The sequence below is a fragment of the Bos taurus genome, chromosome 2, assembly GCF_002263795.3.
Source record: "Bos taurus isolate L1 Dominette 01449 registration number 42190680 breed Hereford chromosome 2, ARS-UCD2.0, whole genome shotgun sequence".
Classification (NCBI taxonomy): Eukaryota; Metazoa; Chordata; class Mammalia; order Artiodactyla; family Bovidae; genus Bos; species Bos taurus.
The window spans coordinates 102,421,813-102,445,801 of NC_037329.1; the positions used below are offsets into that span (position 1 = coordinate 102,421,813).

General features: G+C 36.8%; 1 protein-coding gene across 2 annotated transcripts in view; it reads left to right on the forward strand.

The window, feature by feature from the left end:
- The window catches only part of VWC2L (von Willebrand factor C domain containing 2 like), a 214,373-nt gene that overhangs the window by 14,783 nt on the left and 175,601 nt on the right, over positions 1-23,989 (forward strand). For both annotated transcript variants that reach the window (XM_059877143.1, NM_001191159.1), the window contains one exon: positions 15,503-15,632. In XM_059877143.1, coding sequence (XP_059733126.1) covers positions 15,503-15,632 — 130 coding nt within the window. The remainder of the gene's footprint in view (positions 1-15,502; positions 15,633-23,989) is intronic.

The following is a 23,989-nucleotide window of genomic DNA, read 5'->3' on the forward strand; positions in this document are numbered from 1 at the left end:
ATGATTGCTCAGGAACTCATATCAAGAAAGGAACAACTTAATCAAAAGAGCTTAGGAAGAGCCTAAGAGTGAGGATTTCAGTGCACTGAAAATATTTTAGACAAGATTGGAAAATTGGCAAAAATCACTGGAAAGCACATTCATAAAAAATTGAGTTAACCCAAGTGGCCAGATCAGAGGGGACAGAGGAGACCAAAAAGTGATAGATGAGATAGATAAGGGACATGGAACCAGCTCACAGTGTGAAGACCAGGCTTGGGAACTTGAACCAAAGCCTGGAACAAGTGTAAAATCACCAAAGGGCTGGAGTTAGTGACATAACCAGATTTGTGCCTGAGGGAAATATAAATACTTCTTGACAATTTTATGAGGGTTTTTTCATCTTTGTTCCTTCATGGAATGATTTAGTTCTAAGATGATTTTTATTCTCATGTTATAATTGATAAGGGAGGCTTCTGACTAACTGCAGTGCTCTCGCCATTAAACCTGCTCAGATTCCAAGAGTATACTATGGACATTATGCAAGAAATGTGATAGAGATGGCTTATTTAAGTGTGTACACATCCTGTATTCTGGAATACCTGTTCAATTATAACTGAAATATTTCATGTTAAGTCTCATTTCTTCCTGATGGAAATGTTGTACACCGCTAACATAAGGGAAATTCTTTGCCTACTCCATGTTTTACATCACTCAATTTGCTTCACTTAAAAAACTCCACTGGCCATAAAGAAGGGTGACTCTAAGGCACGTTTCTGTTCATTAAACGACAACAACAACAACAACAACAACAAAAAACAACCCTACATTCTGAAAGTAGTGAGGATTGACGAGGAATTCTGTTGTTGTTTAGTCTCTCAGTCATGTCCAGCTCTTTGTGACCCCATGGGCTGCAGCACGCCAGGCTTCCCTGCCCTTCACTATCTCCCAGTTTGCCCAAACTCATATCCATTGAGTTGCTGATGCCATCCAAGTATCTCATCCTCTTCTCCTGCCCTCAATCTTTCCCAGCATCAGGGTCATTTCCAATGAGTCAGCTCTTCTCCTCAGGTGGCCAAAGTATTGACCAGGAATATTTTCTTCAAATTTAGTTGTTTTCATTTTAAATTTCCACATCAGGAAAATGAAAATTAAAAGCAACAACAAAGATAATGTGGACCCTGAAAGGGCTTTTTGCAGCTTTAGAAATACCACAGTCATTGTAGAAACTCCCAGTTGTTGCCAAATTAAGTCCTATTTCTATATGAGGAGAACACAGCCCAGCTCCCTGAAACTCCACCTATTTTCACTGTATGCTAATTTAATTTTATGTTCCTAAATAGGACAGGGAAAAAAATTAAAATTGTTCAGTCTGCTGCAGCTGCTAAGTCGCTTCAGTCGTGTCCGACTCTGTGCGACCCCACAGACAGCAGCCCACCAGGTTCCCCGGTCCCTGGGATTCTCCAGGCAAGAACACTGGAGTGGGTTGCCATTCCTTCTCCAATGCATGAAAGTGAAAAGTGAAGTTGTTCAGTCATGTTCGACTCTTAGCAACCCCATGGACTGCAGCCTACCAGGTTGCTCTGTCCATGGGATTTTCAAGGCAAGAGTACTAGAGTGGGTTGCCATTGCCTTGTTCAGTCTAATACTCCCCAAACTTTAAAAATAAAATCCTGCTAAAATAGCAAACCTTTGACAGCTGAGATTTAGCAAACTTCATTAGGGAGAAAAGGGACAGTCACAGAGAATTTTCCTTTTTATAATGAGACTCTGGGACTTTCATATTGACACTAGAAGATAGGACTCAAAAAAAAAAAAAAAAAAAATTTGAGCTCAAGTTACCCCACTGCAAATCTGTTTTTGGCAAGACTCAGATTAAAGAGTGAAGTTTCATGTCTGTAAATGAGAATCTTATCAAAAAAATAATTTCCAATATCATTCTAATGATAATGAGTGCAAACAGTGCTGCATTTTAAAGATGCAACAGATTGCTCTCAAAATTAAATATTCTTTACAAATTTAATATTTCAAATAATTTATAGTAGAAATGAATATGCTGTGTGTGTGTTAGTCACTCAGTTATGTCTGACTCTTTGCAACCCCATGGACTGTAGTCTGCCAAATTCTTCTGTCCATGGAATTCTCCAGGAATCCTGGAGTGGGTTGCCATTTTCTTCTCCGGATTATGCCATAACTTAATAAAAATAACTTATGGTCAATATAATTTGAGAAATACACAGCCATTGAAAATAGATGAAGGGAAAGTAAACAAATAAACCACTGGTCAACTAGGATAACAATGACAGTCATTTACAAAATGCATAATTAACAAGCTTCTTCAAATACTGTTATTTCCATTTTGTCTCATAAAAATACAGTGAGGAAAACTACAGGTCTCTTAATATTATGTTATTATTGATTTCATCCTACAAATAAGAAAACTTAGTTTGAAGTGGTTTAAATAACCTATCCAAGCTAATACAACATTGTTGGATGACAGGACTTAAGCTCCAAATGTGCCTACTCCTCTATCCTATGGCTGAATTCCATTGGGATACTAACAATGTTCACACATGATTACAAAGTTGTGACTGCTTCTTCTATACTTGCACAAAGGATACACGCTAAAGTCAGAACTTTTATCGATAAATTAATCAGTCAATATTTTTTCAATTAAATAGCCTCTCATATTATTGCCCATAAGCCATCTGATATATTTTTGTGGAATAAGTTAAGACAGAAATTAAGCATCAAAAACTGAAGCATAAAGTTGAATAGGAAATTGCTGTTTGTACTTAAAATTGGAAGTGAATGTTTTATTATTGGTAATCATAAAGCAATTTATTTTACTAATTCTAAATTTCTGTCTTTTTAAAACAAGTAAAACGCATGTTACTGGCAAATGAAAAATGAAAAGATTTCAACTTTTAGATTTCTTAATCATCTGACTGGCACTCCTGATACAAATGGACTTTTGTGTCTATTACTCCCATCCTGTAGACCCTGAAAAGCCCTTAATTCAGTATCACCCACACAAGGCAAGAAAGCCAGAGTTATCGCCCTCTCTCCTTCCTCTTATCACCTCTACTCAGTGTTTCCTGTGGAATAAAATGGATTGTATTTGTCGCTTACATGATTCTCTCACACTAGAGAATTCTAACAGTGATGTATTCGCCCCCACCTGCACAGGACCTTGTTTTAATGCTGTTATAGATTAAGGCAATGGCACCCCACTCCAGTACTCTTGCTTGGAAAATCCCATGGACGGAGGAGCCTGTTAGGCTGCAATCCATGGGGTCGCTAAGAGTCGGACACGACTGAGTGACTTCACTTTCACTTTTCACTTTCATGCATTGGAGAAGGAAATGACAGCCCACTCCAGTGTTCTTGCCTGGAGAATCCCAGGGATGGGGGAGCCTGGTGGGCTGCCGTCTACGGGGTCGCACAGAGTCGGACATGACTGAAGTGACTTAGCATAGTATAGCATATAGATTATGGGCTTTTAACTGATAAACAGTCTGTCCTTTTCAATATCAACAGGAAAGTTTTGAAGTTATGCAGTTGTTCACGTTTCCCTTTTTGCATAAATGGGTAATAAATGGAACAGCCTTAGCATGGAGACATACAGGCTGTACTCAAAATGTTCAGTTCCTTGACAGGGACCTTCCTTGTACTAAAACTACTCTCAATCCAGCTTATCAGTGAAGGACTAGAAGCTGCTGCTTTTCTAGGCTATTTTACAAGTATAATACTTTATCAAAATCTTTATCTTCAATCTACTAGCCTTTGTCTAACCTTTGAGTTCTTCAAAGATCTTAGAGGCAACTAAAACATCATTTTCCCTCTTAAATACACACTGATATTTTCCTTGTTAAGTGTACATTTGCCTACTTAAAAAATACATCTGTTATTGCAACTAAAGAGAGAGTTTTGCTTACATTCTCCTTATCTATATTTTATTTTTATCTATGCTATCCCTTATGTTTTCAAAAAGGCTATATTTTATTGTCATAAGGCTCCTTGAAAATATCCATATTTTACAAATGGCTCTATACACCAACAGTTTATCGGTATGGGCAGTATATAATTATAGAATTGCCTGTCCTTGAAACGAATGCCAAAATATATTTACATTTTTTAGAATTGTTTTAGAAGAAAATATTTTAGAGGAAAAAGTCATTAATATTATTCATTGTTGTGTAGCAACTATAATGATGAGTTTTCAAGAATGAGTAAACTTTTTGTACTTGACAATTAATAATTTTAGATGTGGTGTACTTCATAACTGTTTTTGCAGTATTCTTGTGTTTTACATTATCTCAGAGTAAATGCAAATTTACTCTGTAGAAAGATTAATAATTCTGTATCCATTATAATAGTACCATCAGTTATTCTTATAATCAATTGATTTAAAAACTCAAAACTTATTTTTATAGATACCTAAATGGTCAATTTTGCCATTTATTGAGCGAAGGCTAGCTATGGAGTTCATCTTCGTATACCTTACATACGCTTTACTGTCTGAGCCACCAGGGAAGTTATACCTTACATACATTACCTTATGTATGAAAGTGAAAGTGAAGTTGCTCAGTTGTGTCCAACTCTTTGCAACCCCATGGACTGTAGCCTACCAGGCTCCTCTGTCCATGGGATTTTCCAGGCAAGAGTACTAGAGTGGGTTGCCATTTCCTTCTCCAAGGGATCTTCCCAACCCAGGGATCGAACCCAGGTCTTCTGCATTGTAGACGCCCGGGGGAAGTTATCTTATGTATAATACACATTTAATGAATATGCTGAAGAAATAATTTCAAAAATTTATATCATTTCTGAATTTTATTTTATTACCTACCTAATTTACCATAGCTACATGGGCAAGGCAAAGCTATGTGCACTCATTACAATTGCTTGGCAAAAATTGTTTTTTCAAGAAGAATGAAGTAGTTTTTGACAGACATCCTAGAAATTATATTCCAGAATATATTATCAAAATACCAACACCTCAGAAAGAATAGCTATTTCAGTCATTACTCAAATGATACAGTCATATACATTTTCTGACCAAAGGAATTATTAAAAATCTTTGGTTTATTTACTTCTAAAGTATTAAAATTCATTAAGAAGTTTCAGCTCTATGTTCATAGATTGATAAGACTTACAACCTCAGTGTTTCAAATATGCTCCAATCTATGGGACAGATCACTGAAGAGACTACTACAATCCCATCAGAACAGTGAGGAACATTTTTAATCAGTGACACATTGGTCTTATCTCAGATGATTGTGAATTTTGGTTACAATCCATTGGATCCATTGAGTTTTTAGGTGACATCGGCCTAATGCAAATTCCTGGCTAAACGAGTGGCAGTGGATGTTAAATACTCTTGTACTCTGTAATTTAATGCATATTTTAATGAAGTGAACAGTCAGACTTCTGACAGGCATCAGCAACTTTGAAATAGAGTCTTCCAAATTTCTCATACAGTCTGAAAGTAATGAGATTTGTTCCATAAAGTGATGAAATTTATGCCATAAATTATCTCTAAGAGAAGAGTGCTTCTTAAAGCAGAATCATTTCCTTGGTAGAGATCAGATTTTAAATAGTTGTTTAATAAGAAATTTGGGGGAAAGCAGTCTGAACTATGTTCTCTCAGATAATTTTTGCCCATTATCAAGGAAATGGAGTGCCACATGGTATCTGAAGCCTGCTATACTTAGGAGGAAAGCCACTGATGTACTTAGTGTGCTAAAACTTGGTGCTTAGACTCCATCCCTTCTTTAAGTATATATCCCTTTACTCTTCAACAATATTCACTGAGGACTTTCCAGGAATCAAATTTTCTTTCTCAGAGTATTCAGTGAGTGTTTTGTTGGAGTTTTTACTCTACATCATCCTTTAAGAAAAAGAACATGGGTTTCCTTGGTGGCTCAGTGGTAAAGAATCCACCGGCCAACACAAGAGACATAGGTGGGATCCCTGACTCGGGAAGATCCCACATGCTGCAGATCAACTAAGCCCAGGCACCACAATTAGTGAGCCTGTGCTCTAGAGCCCGGGAGCTGAAACTACTAAGCCCATGCACTCTAGAGCCCATGTTCCGTAGCAAGACAAGTCACTTACATGAGGAGCCCTTGCACTGCAACTAGAGAGTAGCCCCCACTCCCCACAACTAGAGAAAAGCCCACACAACAATAAAGACCCAGCACGGCCAAAAATAAAAATAAAAATATAATTATTTAAAAAAAAGAAAAAAAGACATGTTTAAAATGAAGGCCTTTGCTGAAAAAATATTTTGTAATATACTAAAATCATTTTGTTTAATAAGTAACCATTAAACTTGATGCATTGTAAAATGAGGCTAACTTTTTCTTAGGCCCTTTAACAATTCCCCTACATGTATTCTCATCTTAGTTATCATGGTATTTTCTAGTGCAATAAAAGTCTGTAATTGTCAACTTCTAGATAGTCTAGTCAGTGGAGTGCTTGGAGATTGACGTAACTGGTGAGCCATATGATGGATATGATGAATTTCAAATTACCTTTAGAGGGTAAGTTTATGTTCATTTCCATAATGCTGAAGCCCAAATATTTACTTCATGAATCATAATCAGAAAACTTCTTCCCTCATAGTTCCCATATAATATTTAAATAAAATACAAACATTATTGAATCAGAATTCTATCCATGCATGATAAACAGATGAAACTGCCCAGGTGTATGGTTTAACAAACAAGGAAGCACAGAATATACATAAATAACTGTGTATACATTAACAGAGATTTCCTGAGTATCTGTTATATACTAACACATCTTCTTGGTGCCAAGAATATAGCAATGAACAATATACTATAAGAAGCTTATAAACTATGAGGAAGGCAGATAAGAATAAATAATTGTAAACAAATCAATAAAATAATTTCATAATCTGATGAGAGCACTGAATGGGCCATGTGTTGGAATAAGATGTTGGAGAGAGAATCAGGTAAGAATTCCTCTGTGAGAGGGCATTTGAATTGACATATAAATGATGAGCCTTCAAGAAAAGAAAATAGATTTGTTGCCTTACTTCTGAGTGATTTATAATGGCCATTTTAACCATTCACAATTACTCTTTATCTAGAGGCTTCTAATCAGAACTTTTCTTCAATGTGTTTCTGACATGATTAATTCTATTACTTCACAAACCACCAAACCAAGTCCTATAAAACTTTATTGCAACCATATCATACTTTGAATAAGAGAAATAACCTAAATATTCTTTTAAATATAGTCACGTGCTTCCAGTTTTACACTTCTTACCTTATTTTTAAGAGAGCCATCACTAGCTAAGTACGCAAGTGAATAATAATAATGTTATAATATTTCTTACATATGTGCTTCCCAGTAACTCTGTGAGGTTGGTAATACTGTTATTCTTTTGTTTTATAAATAAAGAAACTACAGCACAGAAAGGCTGTATAATTTCCCCAAGATTTAAAACTAGTAAGTAAAGCATTTTAGAAAAGAGCTCAAATACTAAGGCTATGGAGAATTTACTTTTTTAAAATGTAAATTTATTTATTTTAATTGGAGGTTAATTACTTTACAATATTGTATTGGTTTTGTCATACATTAACATGTATCTGCCACGGGTGTACACATGTTCCCCATCCTGAACCCCCCTCCCACCTCCCTCTCCATCCCATCCCTCTGGGTCATCCCAGTGCACCAGCCCCAAGCATCCTGTATCATGCATCAGACCTGGACTTGCAATTCACTTCACATATAATATTTATTTCAATGCCATTCTCCCAAATCATCCCACCCTGGCTCTCTCCCACAGAGTCCATAAGACTGTTCTATACATCTGTGTCTCTTTTGCTGGCTCGCATACAGGGTTATCGTTACCATCTTTCTAAATTCCATATATATGTGTTAGTATACTGTATTGATGTTTTTCTTTCTGGCTTACTTAACTCTGTATAATAGGCTCCAGTTTCATCTACCTCTATTAGAACTGATTCAAATGTATTCTTTTTAATGGCTGAGTAATACTCCATTGTGTATATGTACCACAGCTTTCTTATCCATTCGTCTGCTGATGGACATCTAGGTTGCTTCCATGTCCTGGCTATTATAAACAGTGCTGCATGAATATTGGGGTACACATGTCTCTTTCAATTCTGGTTTCCTCAGTGTGTATGCCCAGAATCAATATAGTGAAAATGAGTATACTACCCAAAGAAATCTATAGATTCAATGCAATCCCTATCAAGCTACCAATGGTATTTTTCTCAGAGCTAGAACAAATAATTTCACAATTTGTATGGAAATACAAAAAACCTTGAATAGCCAAAGCAATCATGAGAAAGAAGAATGGAACTGGAGGAATCAACCTGCCTGACTTCAGGCTCTACTACAAAGCCACAGTCATCAAGAAAGTATGGTACTGGCACAAAGACAGAAATATAGATCAATGGAACAAAATAGAAAGCCCAGAGAATTTACTTTTAACCACAATACCACAGCCACCCAAATAAAATCAACAAAATGAAACTTTTTTTTTTCAACTTTTCCTAACTTAGAGCTCCTCGATTTTTAAGAATGTTACTTCAGCCTTACCAAGTTAAAATAGTAAGTGGAATCCTGCCAATTGCCTTGTCACTTTGCATTTGTATAACAAACTTTATAGATTGGACCTATTTCCCCCCAGGTACTCTACATATAATGCCAGTAACAGTCACCACATAAAGAATAATGCTGTAAGGTATTGGTGCCTGGACCAAATATCCAGGCTTTCCTCCAGAAAGGATAAGTAAGTCTCATTGTATTCAGATTACAAAATAAGGATGTATGTTCTAGAAGAAAGGCTTTCCTAATAGCTCATTGGTAAAGAATCCAACTGCCAATTCAGAAGACGTGGGTTCAATCCCTGGGTCAGGAAGATCCCCTGAAGAACGAAATGGTGACCCACTCCAGTATTCTCACCTGAGAAATCCCATGGACAGAGGAGCCTTGTGGGCTACAGTCCATGGAGTTGCAAAAGAGTTGGATAACTAAGTGACAAAACAGCAACAGCAACAATCTTCTCTAAATATCTGGAGACTTCTTTGCAAGTCTCCAATATAACATGATCTAATAATCTTATAATGATACTTAGCAATGATCACATTAGCTTCAGATTCTCACAAAGAACATATTTGACTGTTTTTCTGGAGTTAGTCCCTCCACTAATCTAAGTTACCAGTTCTCAGGCTAATTTTTGCATTTTTTAAATCAATCACAAGGCATTCTACTGTTTCCAGGATTCTGGAATTCTAATTCTGCAAGAATTCTCAAAAGTCACGGACAATGGCATTAGGATCTCAGCTTCAAGGTCTTCAGTGATAAACCATGGTTTAAAGGGTGCATATTGCTGTATTGCCATGTTTCCATTCTAAAACCAAGGAGGAAGATTTGAGCTCTAGCCACCTAAACCAAGAGTTAAGAAAGAGCCCCTTTTCATTCTATTAATTTCAAAATAAATACATCTCTAGAAGGGCACCCCTTGAACTCTAGGAATGGCCTGGATAGCATTTGGATTTGCCACATGAATAATTTAATTACAGCAGAAACTGTAGATAAAATGTATGGTTCTGCTTAAACATATAACATGTTCAAAAAAAACTAAGATAAAGGCATACACATTCATAACACATACAATATTCAGATCACCTAGTACAAACATTAAGAAATAAATTTGACCTTTAAACCTAATTTCAATTAAAATCTATGTGAAGGTGTATACAGTGAATGTTACTTTATTTTTCAGAACTTTCATTGAAATAAAATGCTCTGTGAGATTTCTTAGAAAAAGATTTTCCTTGTATACAATTTTAGGATGGTGTCATTTAATCATCTTACTGACCAAATCTCTAACTGACAGGAGCCATGTACTGATCATAATTTCACATGTTCTTCTAAAAGATAGAAAAAAAGCTAGCAAGAATAATTTATTTTTTTTCTGAAGTACTTGTTCCAGTGTTCTCTGTTCCTCGAAAGATAGCTTTATTGTTTAATCTTTGGTTTTACGGGGGACACTTTCAGATCTAATCTATAGTCTTCACATTGAAGAGCATGATAAAAGGAAATTTGTAACCAGCTCAGTGCTTAAGATGTAAAGATTTATTCAAAGCATCAAACCTTTCAGAGTTTTATGCTGTAAGGTGGGAAGGATTTTTACAGCAATGTAAATAAATGTGAAGGATTTTTACAGTAATGTTAATGTTAAAGGAGCACACTGCCCACTCCTAGGAACTTCTTGTTGTATAAGCAATGACTTTGAAAGTAGGGATGGTGCAGGAAGTCAAATGAGGCAAGAAAATGATGGGTGAACTGGCGAGCTCAAGAAAAGAAAGAGGCTAGGGAGGGAGGCTGCAGACAACAGACAGGGGCTTTAGTGTAAGATCAGTAGATTAAATTTGAGAAGAGTATTTAGAGGGGCTGGGGACAGGCACATGGAGGCTTCCAATGAGAAGAAGTAGACTGTAACAGAGGCATTCTTTGAAAACAATCAAATAAAAAACAAAAGAACTAACATGTTTCTTGAAAAGAAATTCTAGACCAGGAAGAGCAACTGGTATGTAAATAAAGCCAAGTTCAGGGAAAGATTGATTAGAAGCTGCTAATGGCTAGAGTGATATTTTTATTTTTCTAATTTGTGATTCTCATTATTCAAAAATCACTTTCAAAAGTCGAACACAACTGAGCGACTGAACTGAACTGAATGGCTAGAGTGATATTTTTATTTTTCTAATTTGTGATTCTCATTATTGAAAAATCCCTTTCAAAAGTCTAGCATCCTCTTATGACTAAGCCTTGTAGTATTAGCTCTTCCTCAGAGTATTTTTCAGGAATCCATTGTATATACTTCCAGCCACCACTGATTTCAGGCAGAGGCCCTGAGGTCTTTACTAGACCATTATCTGTTATTGCCTCTCCCAGATAACTACCATGAGTGTAGCTACCAGGTTACAAGACTTGAAGATGCCAAAGTCACCAAGAACATGAGCCTCATGGAAAACTATCTCTAGCCTATTACAATTTTCTACGAACTCACTCTGACAGGAAGTTTAGAAGCTCTACTGCTCCATAAGAATCTATTTACCAACAAACCTAGTTAGTGAAATTCTCTTTCTTAGCAGGAAGTACCTATCCTCTATAAATCATTCATTCAGTTGCTAATGGTTATTTTCGTGGATCTGATTGGCCTAGAGAGATGTACAAAACACTGGACAAAAAACTACTCAGAGGGGGGTACACAGACTAGACCTCTCATGGCAGTACTGTATAGCAGTTAGGCTGCCTAAATTCAAACCCTGCCCTTCCCCTACAGCCTACAGTACCTATCGAACCTCTCTCAGTCTATTTGCTTATCTGTGAGATGGAGATGTTCACTCTTGCCATCTCTTGTTTGACCACTTCCAGTTTGCCTTGATTCATGGATCTGACATTCCAGGTTCCTATGCAATATTGCTCTTTACAGCATCGGACCTTGCTTCTGTCACCAGTCACATCCACACTGGGTATTGTTTTTGCTTTGGCTCCATCCCTTCATTCTTTCTGGAGTTATTTCTCCACTGATCTCCAGTACCATATTGGGCACCTACTGACCTGGGGAGTTCCTCTTTCAGTATCCTATCATTTTGCCTTTTCATACTGTTGATGGGGTTCTCAAGGCAAGAATACTGAAGTGGTTTGCCATTCCCTTCTCCAGTGGACCACATTCTGTCAGACCTCTCCACCATGACCTGCCCGTCTTGGGTTGCCCCACGGGCATGACTTAGTTTCATTGAGTTAGACAAGGCTGTGGTCCTAGTGTGATTAGATTGACTAGTTTTCTATGAGTATGGTTTCAGTGTGTCTGCCTTCTGATGCCCTCTTGCAACACCTACTATCTTACTTGAGTTTCTCTTACCTTGGACGAGGGGTATCTCCTCACCACCGCCCCTTCTGACCTTGAATGTGGAATAGCTCCTCTATTCTCACAACTGAGTGACTGAACTAAACTGAACTGAGATGGAGATAATAACAAAACGTCTTTCGTAGTAAGTTATTATGAAATAAGTAACTTGATATAGTGTGATACTCAGCAGTTAATTTCAAAACTATCGTTTGAATCAGAATGGTGTTCTTCCTCAGTCTACACTGGGAATCTAATAACCCAACAAATCTTTCTCAATGACTGCAGATACTTTGAAATAAGTGTTTTGCATTGGAAAATCTAGGGCCTCTTTGGGATTTTTAATGCCCAAATCAGTCCACTAGTGTTGCACAGATCAGCCTCTCCTTCAGCAAGAAGGGAACCAGCAGAACAACCACAGCTGCGGAAGGGCAAGGTGCAGGAACAATGATACTCAGTTCAGTTCAGTTCAGTCACTCAGTCGTGTCTGACTCTTCGCGACCCCATGAATTGCAACACACCAGGCCTCCCTGTCCATCACCAACTCCCGGAGTTCACTCAGACTCAAGTCCATCGAGTCAGTGATGCCATCCAGCCATCTCATCCTCTGTTGTCCCCTTCTACTCCTGCCCCCAATCCCTCCCAGCATCAGAGTCTTTTCCAATGAGTCTACTCTTCACATGAGGTGGCCAAAGTACTGGAGTTTCAGCTTTAGCATCATTCCTTCCAAAGAAATCCCAGGGCTGATCTCCTTCAGAATGGACAGGTTGAATCTCTTTGCAGTCCAAGGGACTCTCAAAGAGTCTTCTCCAATACCACCATTCAAAAGCATCAATTCTTCAGCACTCAGCTTTCTTCACAGTCCAACTCTCACATCCATACATGACCACTGGAAAAACCATAGCCTGACTAGACGGACCTTTGTTGGCAAAGTAATGTCTCTGCTTTTCAATATGCTATCTAGATTGGTCATAACTTTTCTTCCAAGGAGTAAGTGTCCTTTAATTTCATGGCTGCAGTCACCATCTGCAGTGATTTTGGAGCCAAAGTCTGCCACTGTTTCCCCATCTATTTGCCATGAAGTGATGGGACCAGATGCCATGATCTTAGTTTTCTGAATATCGAGCTTTAAGCCAACTTTTTCACTCTCCTCTATCACTTTCATCAAGAGACTTTTTAGTTCCTCTCCAATTTTCTCTCATGTTAGCGATAAATTCAGGCTAAGTCCTTGCTGTACATCAGAAGGCTATGCAAAAGTCCTTCTTTGCAACTAATAAAGAAAAGGGAGACAACTTCTGACAAGTTTGCTTCGCAATTTAAGATCTCACAATGGGACTTGCAAAATAGGAAGCAGTATAGCAGATTGAATACCCATCTCTCATGCTATTTCCTCACTCAGAATTTCCTTCATCAAATACCATGTTGTAATAACAAACTTTTCCTTAATTTACTGAGGTTATTTGGTAGAGGAGCTCCAGGAATGTCCCAGCCCTTGGGATGATACAGTAGATTTTTCTGGAATACTTAACCACATGGTAAAGAGCTTAACTGTTCTCACCAATAAACTAGTTGACCATGCTAAGAGATAGCAATATTTCTTCCATGGATTCTATGGCTAATCCCATTGTATTTACTAAATTTGAAAGTAAAATAATTCACTGAAAGCTAAGCTCATATGAATGGATAAAGAAGTCATGGTACATAAATACAGTGGAATATTACTCAGCCATAAAAAGGAATGCATTTGAGTCAGTTCTAGTGAGGTAGATGAATGTAGAGCTTATTATACAGAGTGAAGTCAGAAGGAGAAAAATAAATATCACGTATTAGTGTATATGCATGGAATTTAGAAAAACGGTACTGATGAACCTATTTACAGTGCAACAGACTTACGGACACAGAGGGAGAATGAGAGAGTGGGACAAATCGAGAAAGTAGCATTGAAATATATACACTACCAAGTATAAAATAGGTAGCTAGTGGGAAGCTGCTATATAACACAGGGAGCTCAGCTCGGTATTCTGTGATGACCTAGTGGGGTGGGATGGGGGTAGGTGGGATGGAGGCTCAAGAGGAAGGGGATATATGTATACTTACGGCTGATTCACTGTTATACAGCAGAAACCAGCACAGTATTGTAAAGCAATTATCCTCCAATTAAAAATAAACTTATAAAAAGAACATTGGCTTCCCTCATAACTCAGTCAGTCAAGAATCTGCCTGCAAGGCAGAACACCCAGGTTTGATTCCTCAGTCGAGAAGATCTAGAGAAGGAAATAGCAACCCACTCCAGTATCTGTGCCTAGAAAATCCCACTGACAGAGGAGCCTGGCAGGATACAGTCCATGCGCTTGCAACAGTCAGACATGACTTAGCGACTAAACCATCACCAATAAAAAGAAAATTAAAAAAATAAGAAAGCTAGACTATCCTTCAAATAGAAAGCATAGATAAAATTAACTTTAAGTAATTAGTTGAAAGATTTCTACTCTCACAGACTACCTGAGTCAAGATGCATTGATATTTCATAAAGTGTCAAGTTCATAAAGAGAAAGGCCTTGTGGACAGTCGTCACTGAGACAAAAGCCGTGGACTTGAATGAACACACAAGTGAGTCACTCTGGCAAAGAAATTGGAGGCAGAACTTTCCAAGGACAAATGGCTTGTTAGATCTGTATAACTTCTGAGAACTCCAAGTTTTCATTCCAGAATTTTCAACTTCTATTTTATGAAAAGGAAAAACTAGAAAGTATAAAAGATGAGAAAGTCACAGAGTGGCCACTGCTTTAGATTATTTGTGGTATAGGAAGTTTCTAGAAAGGAATGAGAAAACCCCAAACTCATTCTTGTCTGGTAAGTACTGTGAAAACAAAAATTGGCGTCTACTTCTTAATTTTTTTCTCTAAATGAATCACTGTTCAATTCTACTTTTAGAGTCTCTGACTCTTAAATAGTGGCTTTTTAAAGTCTGTCAATTTTAGTTCATTCATAAAAGCAAGCAGGCAAGATGAAAGGTATTCACTAAATCTTCGAAGAGGCAGTACCTGGACATTTGGATCCCAAATGCAATCTCCTCTAAAATTCACATTAGAGAAAAAAATGCCCTTTAGAATCTAAGTTAGCTTGAAAAGGAATTTCTACCAAGGGTAAAGCTCTCCATTTACCATTTTCTCATTTCTCAGTAATCCTTTCTTTGCAGGCAAAAATGACAAATGGAAAAAACTTATTGCACATGTGCCAGTGTCATTCCTGTTTAGCAGAGGAAGGCAGAGCAATCAGTGCATCTGGAAACCAAACCAGGAGGTGACATTTTAGCTGTCCAAATCTTTCTTTGGAAAGTAGGAACATAAGACATAGGAAACATCATACATGAGTGCTCTGGTTGCTCATGGCAACCTGAGCTGCACTTGGCAACCCACCAACCCACAGACCCTTGGCTTGGGTGTCCAGGTGGCCTTCCATGGGGAAAAAATGATCATACACATGGTAAATGGAGTTAATACAATAAAGCCAATATAAACACTGATGTTTTATCTTCTGACAGCATATGAATGTGCAAGCATTAAGTTATAGGAGAAAAGGGGCTAATTTTAGATTTGTTCCTAGCCCTCTCCATGTGAATGGTGTCGCTGTGAGCCCAGCAATGAAGTTCACTGTGTTGTAGCAGACTGCGCAGTTCCTGAGTGTGTCAACCCAGTCTATGAACCAGAACAGTGTTGTCCTGTCTGCAAAAATGGTAAGACCATACTGCATTAGCTTTCAAAGAGGGGTTAGTGCAAAGTACAGATATGCCACCACTGCACACCATTCAATGCAGAAGCCCTCTGAGATATACCTGTGTGATTTTTCAATGTGGGCATGGTCAATTAATATTTTTATCCCACCTTAAAGTGAAAATAAGCCAGCAATGGGTGAATCATGAAGTTTTCCATCTGGGGAATTAGAGCTCTTACAAGCTGACTTTGTTGTGCTCCCTATTATTTATTGTTGATTTAAAAATTTTGGAACGAACGCAGTACCATCTTTTTGTAGTGATTGGATTTCTCTTTCGTGGAGGTTATGAAGCAGTTCCTAGTATATACCCAGGATAGAGAGTAGCATAAATGCCAGGTATTTTGCTTCGTGCATACACAAGACTTAAAGTTATCAACAAATTACAAAAACCAATTACTCATGCACTTAAGTAGAAATAAGAAAGACTAGAAAGTTTGGAGCTTTTATTCTAGGTCTTTGGTACAATGGAAAAGTATGCTCATAGTAACTACCATGGAGGGGAACTTGGTTTATAAGTTTATGGGTTCCTTCTGGCCCTTATATGATGGAGAGGTTGAAATGACTGGCATGCCAATCACCCAAAGTCAAGGCCATGCCGCAGAGAAAACAAGGCAGTGCTATGAACCCAGGAAAACTTACCAACAAACTCAAAATAACACTCTTGCTATGATTTTGATTGTATATGATCAAAATATACAATCATATATCAATCAAAACATAAATCTTCACTATGTAACATTCTGTCAGTGCACAAATATCTGCTTGAAAAGGTAGGTCTAGCTCTTAATTAAGCTGAGGTCACTCTAATGTTGAATCCCTGCCTTCTTCCTTGGATTAGCAGTTCTCATCTTCCTCTTTTACACATTTTTGTCTAGAATCTGGTATTATGTAAGCTCACCTACTAATCTTTTCCCTTGCAGAGTTATAATTAGTAAAACAAACAAACAAAAAACAGGTTATTTAGCAAAAAAAAAAAAAAAAGCAGTTCTGATTGTTTTTATACTATTCATAGTGTTTTGGCATCTTCTCATATGACTTATAAAGAACCCTTATGACATTTTTCAGGCACAGTTTTTGTTATTTCTCATCATATAAATCTGTTAAGTCAAATGTTAAACAGCACACCTGGGTTCTCTTTTTCTTCTTATCCCTCCATCCAACTCATCTGTGTTATAGGGACCATCAGTCTGACTTAGAAGATAGAGATAAATATCCTCCTGAAGTTCAACCTGATCTAACATATGCAAAGGTATCATCTTTAAGACTTTATACTTTTAAAAGGATATTGAAGAAATTGGAAAAGATACAGGGAAGAACAATAAGATGATTTAATGCTTGAAACATAGGACCTATGAGGACAGACTGAAGGAGTTTGCATAATTTGTCCTGGAGAAGAGAAGGCTCCAGGGAGACCTAACTGTCATAAAGTATATGAATGGTTAGTCTAAAGTAGAAGAGCACCTGTTATTTTTCATTTTCTCCAAGGACAGAAGGAAGAAAAAAATCAGCTTCCTAATCAATCTTTAAAAATAGGATTGACAACTCTTTGACTAAAGACCATTTTTTTTTCCCCCAGAAGCAAGTGTCTAAACAGGTCCTTGAGGATCTTCTCTTCCCTGGATGAACCTGGTTGGCTGTGTTTTACATTTAGGGTAAACAAAACTATCCTTAGAGTTTAAAACTCTCACTTTGACATACTCAAAATACTTGGAAAATTAAAATATATAGACCATATATTTAGAGTACAGGTTTTAAACATATATCATCCTAGGTATTCCCCACCCAAACCTATAATATATCTAGAGTTCATGTTTATGTCAAATGTTAAACTAGCCTCTACAAACTTAGTTACACTGTATTTTATATCACCCAACATTATCCTATATCTCTCTGCCATGTGTGAGAGTAGAAATTTGTCCTCAAATGAAACACTCTGTACATTTTGAATATAAAAATGAATAATGAATGAATTTCAACTGTTTGATTCATTAGGTAATCAATTCGTAACACTTCAGTATTACTGAAAAGTCTATGTGGAGAGAAAGAAATATATTCGTTAAGTTTTTCATGAAGAACTGCAAAACAACCACTTTTCCAATCCCTAGCAATTTTTCTTTTTCTAACTAAGGAAAAAGAACCTGAATTAGAATTAGTCCAAAGACTAACTTTGAATGTGATATAACATTATGACTTGTTAACTTTTATTATTAAGCACCACTAATTAATCACTTATGCCCCAAAGCAAAGTGTAATCGTTGTCTATGAAAAGCATATTAACGATTGCTGGAGAATCCTTATGACCACCAGTGGTATCAGTCTCAGTTAAGTTGCTCAGTAGTGTCTGACTCTGCGACCCCATGGACTGCAGCACGCCAGGCCTCCCTGTTCATCACCAGCTCCTGGAGTTTATACAAACTCATGTCCATTGAGTCGGTGATGCCATCCAACCTTCTCATCTTCTGTCATCCCCTTCTCATCCCACCTTCAATCTTTCCCAGCATCAGGGTCTTTTCAAATGAAAAGTTCTTCGCATCAGGTGGCCCAAATATTGGAGTTTCAGCTTCAACATCAGTCCTTCCAATGAATATTCAGGACTGATTTTCTTTAAGATGGACTGGTTGGATCTCCTTGCAGTCCAAAGGAACAAAGTTTTCTCCAACACCATAGTTTAAAAGCATCAATTCTTCGGCGCTCAGCTTTCTTCATAGTCCAACTCTCACATCCATACATGACTACTGGAAGAAAATATTTGACTAGACAGACCTTTGTTGACAAAGTAATATCTCTGCTTTTTAATATGCTGTCTAGGTTGGTTATAACTTTTTTTCCAAGGAGCAAACATCTTTTAATTTCATGGCTGCAATCACCATGTGCAGTGATTTGGGAGCCCAAAATCTTAAGTCAGTCATTGTTTTAACTGTTTCCCCATCTATTTGCCATGAAGTGATGGGACCAGATGCCATGATCTTAGTCTTCTGAATGTTGGTTTTAAGCCAACTTTTTCACTCTCCTCTTTCACTTTCATCAAGAGGCTCTTTAGTTCTTCTTCACTTTCTGCCATAAGGGTGGTATCATCTGCATATCTGAGGTTATTGATATTTCTCCTGGCAATCTGGATTCCAGCTTGTGCTTCATCCAGCCCAGCGTTTCTCTTGATGTACTCTGCATATAAGTTAAATAAGCATGGTGACAATATACAGCCTTGACGAACTCCTTTTCCTATTTGGAACCAGTCTGTTGCTCCATGTCTAGTTCTAACTGTTGCTTCCTGACCTGCATAGATTTCTCAAGAGGCAGGTCAGGTGGTCTGGTATTCCCATCTCTTTCAGAATTTTCCACAGTTTACTGTGATCCACACAGTCAAAGACTTTGGCATAGTCAGTAAAGCAAAAGTAGATGTTTTTTCTGGAACTCCCTTGCTTTTTCAATGATCCAACGGATGTTGAAATTTGATCTCTGATTCCTCTGCCTTTCCTAAAACCAGCTTGAACATCAGGAAGTTCATGGTTTACATATTGTTGAAGCCTGGCTTGGAGAATTTTGAGGATTACTTTACTAGCATGTGAGATGAGTACAACTGTGCTGTAGTTTGAGCATTCTTTGGCATTGCCTTTCTTTGGGATTGGAATGAAAACTGACCTTTTCCAGTCCTATGGCCACTGCTGAGTTTTCCAGATTTGCTGGCCTATTGAGTGTAGCACTTTCACAACATCATCTTTTAGGATTTGAAATAGGTCAACTGGAATTCCATCACCTCCACTAGCTTTGTTCGTAGTGATCCTTCTAAGGCCCATTTGACTTCGCATTCCAGGATGTCTGGCTCTGGCTGAGTGATCACACCATAGTGAGTATCTGGGTCATGAAGATCTTTTTTGTATAGTTCTTCTGTGTATTCTCACCACCTTTTCCTAATATCTTCTGCTTCTGTTAGGTCCATACCATTTCTGTCCATTATTGAGCCCATCTTTGCATGCAATATTCCCTTGGTATCTCTAATTTTCTTGAAGAGATCTCTAATTTTTCCCATTCTGTTGTTTTCTTCTATTTCTTTGCATTGATCACTGAGGAAGGCTTTTTTATCTTTCCTTGCTATTCTTTGGAACTCTGCATTCAAATGGGTATATCTTTCCTTTTCTCCTTTGCCTTTTGCTTTTCTTCTTTTCACAGCTATTTGTAAGGCCTCCTCAGACAACCATTTAGCCTTTTCGCATTTCTTTTTCTTGGGGATGGTCTTGATCCCTGCCTCCTGTACAATGTCACAAACCTCCATCCATAGTTATTGAGGCTATGTCTGTCTATACTCTGTCTATCAGATCTAATCCCTTGAATCTATTTCTCCCTTCTACTGTATAATCATAAGGGATTTGATTTAGGTCATACCTGAATAGGCTAGTGGTTTTCCCTACTTTCTTCAATGTAAGTCTGAATTTGGCAATTAGGAATTCATGATCTGAGCCACAGTCAGCTCCTGGTCTTGTTTTTGCTGACTGTATAGAGCTTCTCCATCTTTGGCTGCAAAAATATAATCAATCTGATTTCTAGTATACCAGTGGTACCAGTGGTCCCGTGGTACCAGTATTTTTGAGCAAATAGACTGAGCCCAAGGTCTGCTTGCTCTCATTCTTTGTCCAGTAGATGCCAACAGATGACCCAGATGTAGAAGAGCCAAAGGGGCGATAAGTGTGTACTGTAAGAGAGTATACCTAGAACAATTTCTTTAATTTCCAACACATGATAAGACTATCTTATTCCAAATGAAAAGATTCATTTGCACAGCATCGTGTAAACTATTTTTAAGGTATGGTACTATTTTCTTATATTGAAAAACAACAAGAAGAAGATAAAAATCTACCCTATGGATTGAAGGTATAGGCTGTACATTCTAATTTGTAAACATCCCTATAACATTTTCTACATTATCTTAAATCTTCAAAAATGCTGAAAAAATTTAACTTGCATAAATGCCAACTATATTGGCTGCTAAATACTTTCTTTCTACATGCTAAGATTGATTTTTCTGCCTTCCTGAATTATAACTTGCCAAGAGCAAGAGACATTAAAGATATAAATGAAAGTTTAAAGCAATAGAATCTACTATAAACAATATTCAGTTAATATAAAAATCATCATTCTCAGATTAAGACCAATAAAAAAAGGAAGCACAGTGATATATATGTAGGTAAATGAAGTTTTCCCAGAAAAGAGTAAAATGTAGCAATTGCCTTTACAAATAAATATTTTTAACATTGTATGTGCAAGGTAATCTGATCCCTAGATAAATAATGATAGTCTCTTTAGTCTTTATAATATGTAATTTTCAAGAATAAATATAAAGTAATATACTTCTAAAACTTTTCTCTAATGATGTAAAAAAATAATTTTTAATTTCTTGGCCTCCATGTTTCCTTGTCTCATTGCCTGGCTCTCAATGATTCTTCCCTGGTGGCTCAGACAGTAAAGAATCTGCTTGCAATGCAGGAGACCTGGGTTGAATCCCTGGGTCAGAAGATCCCCTGGAAAAGGGAACGCCAACCCACTCCAGTATTCTTGCCTGGAAAATCCTATAGAGAGAGGAATCTGGCAGGCTACAGCCCACGGGGTTGCAAAAAATCAGACATGACTGAGAGACTAACCCTTAGTGTTTACCTCAAGCAAGATTTTCCAATGGCTAACAATGAGTATAGCCAATCCACAAAATATACCCCATTCTTATTAAAGTTAGGTTAGCACCAAGAAGACATTATCAATTTAGTCTGAGTAAAATAGAAACATTAAGGAAATATGTGAATAGCTGGGCATACACAAAACAGGAGGAGAAAGAGAAAAGTAATTTCTTGGGGGGAGGATTACAGTGATTGATGTAGGAATTTATTGTTTTAAAAAAATTTATTAAGCATTTGCTTCTCCCTCCTCTATACATCTTCATGAACTTACAATCCAAATACTTCCCTGAAAGATATAACATTTTCAGACTGTTTTTCTTCCAACAAGACTCTGACTTTGGCCTGTCTTTCAGCTCCAGTCCTTTCCATGGGAATTAATATTCTTTATGTTTTTTGTTTTTATAATATGAAAAAAGATTAGCACAGCATCTACATAAAGACAATATTTCTATTTTGGAGTATCATATAAATATTTCAAATATTTGGTAACTGACCATTCATTTGCCTAGTGAAGTATTTGGTCATTAGATCATCCAAATGACTAACTGCATTTTTTATATTTCATCTGCCAATATGTCAGTGAGTTTTTTGTGCTTTTCACTGAGATAAATAGTCAGTCATATTCATGATTTGGAAGAAAAAGTCACTTCATGAAAAACTGAAATAGGAAACACCCTCCATAAACATTAAACAAGGAGTTTTCATATCCTTTTCAACTAAACTGAATTTGTTATAAGCCCTGTTCAAATATTTAATTTCATATCCCTTACTGTCTTCCAGTTCAGTAGAGATACAAATAAAGAAGGAAATAGACTAGCTGAAAGGTAAATGGAAAGAAGACAGCAAAGGGATGGGCAGTACACAAATAAGAGAAAGGACTTTGGAGCCATCCAATGCCTTCTAAAGGTACTTGGCTAAAATGGTGCTATGTATCAACACATATGATGTTAATATTCCTAATAAACAAAGAGCTCCTTGAGATAAATAAGAGAAAAAAACAATTCCACATGGAAGAAAACAGGCAAAAGGTATACAAAGAAAATTCACAGGAGAAGAAAACCAACTGTCTAGTAAATATATGAAAACACACAAACCTCACAAGGGATCAGAGTGATAGTGATTAAAACAAGGAAAACCACTATTGTATTGATACTAATTTGAGACTGATGATACCTCAAATCAGCAAAGATACCAAGAGCTGAGAAAATGCTGGAACAACTTTTAAGAAGGCACTATCAAAAATGTTCATGTAATTTGAAGTTAATAGTTCCACTTTTTGTACTTCATCCCACATTTATGAACTAAATTTCCACTGCATTTTAAGAGCTTAAAGGTGGGAGAAATGTAATAGTACTTCAGTGGAGTAATAAAAGTATATTGCAGCCTGATGTTTTTCACTGCTGTGTAAAATAAACAAGGAGTGTAAGAGTAGACTATCCATTTTTTATATATAATATAGTATTGTAGTCTATATATAATATATACATTTTAAGTGATATATTTAAACATCTTAATTTTTAACTGATATACAATTTTAAATAGATAGATATTAAATTTGTATGTACATAAAGAGCCAAGTGTGGATACACGATAGAATATTAGGGGTGATTCAATGATTGCTTTTAGGGAGTAAAAGTGTGAAGGTAAATGTGAGAGAGACAAGATTTAACCTCTTTAAAATATTAAATCTTTACAAATCGAGAATAAAACCAGCAGAAAAGTACACAAACAGGCAGTTCACAAGCAAAATATAAATGTTCAAAAAATATAAAAACTATTCAAGCTCACTAACAAATTAGATTTTTATTTTTTAAACCCTTTGTTATCTTTGTATATAGCATAGGAAAAGCTCTGTAACAATATACACCAAATTTTTAACAGTGATCCAGTGATCAGAAGAGTAATTAAAGGATAGGGATCGAACACATTTCTCCTGCATCTCCTGCATTGCAGGCAGATCCTGTACCACTGAGCCACAGGAGAAGCCCATTTATATATAAAGATGACTAAAACATTTAATAAAATAAGACTAAGGGTATATTAAAATACATTTACCTCAGCCCTAAAAGACAGAATCATGCTTAATACATAAACATTAAAGGCATTCTTAATAAGCTCAGGAACAAGACAAAGCTTTACACTATTACTGAAAATTCAAATAGATAGTAGGCATGAACTAGCTAATATAATCAGAAAAGAAAGAAGTCAGAGGAAAAAAGTCAGGAGACAGAACATCTACCATTTGCATATTAGAATATACTTGAAAAATCCAAGAAAATAGACTAAAAACTGCTATAAAGAAAATTTAGTAAGATAGTAGAGAAAAAAATTTGAGAGAGCAGATCTCTCTGGGCTTCCCAGTTGACACAATGGTAAAGAATCTGCCCGCATTGCAGGAGATGCAGGTTCAATCCCTGGGTCAGGAAGATCCCCTGGAGGAGGAAATGGCAACCCACTCCAGCATTCTTGCCTGGGAAATCCCATGCACAGAGGAACCTTGTGGGCTACAGTCCACGGGATCACGTAAGATTCGGACACAACTTAGCAAGTATACAACAACAATAACAAAACATTTTTAATGATATATAATATATTTAGCTTCCATTTACCATTATGTTTTTTATTTCATATAATACATTTTTAAGCTTTAATTTCA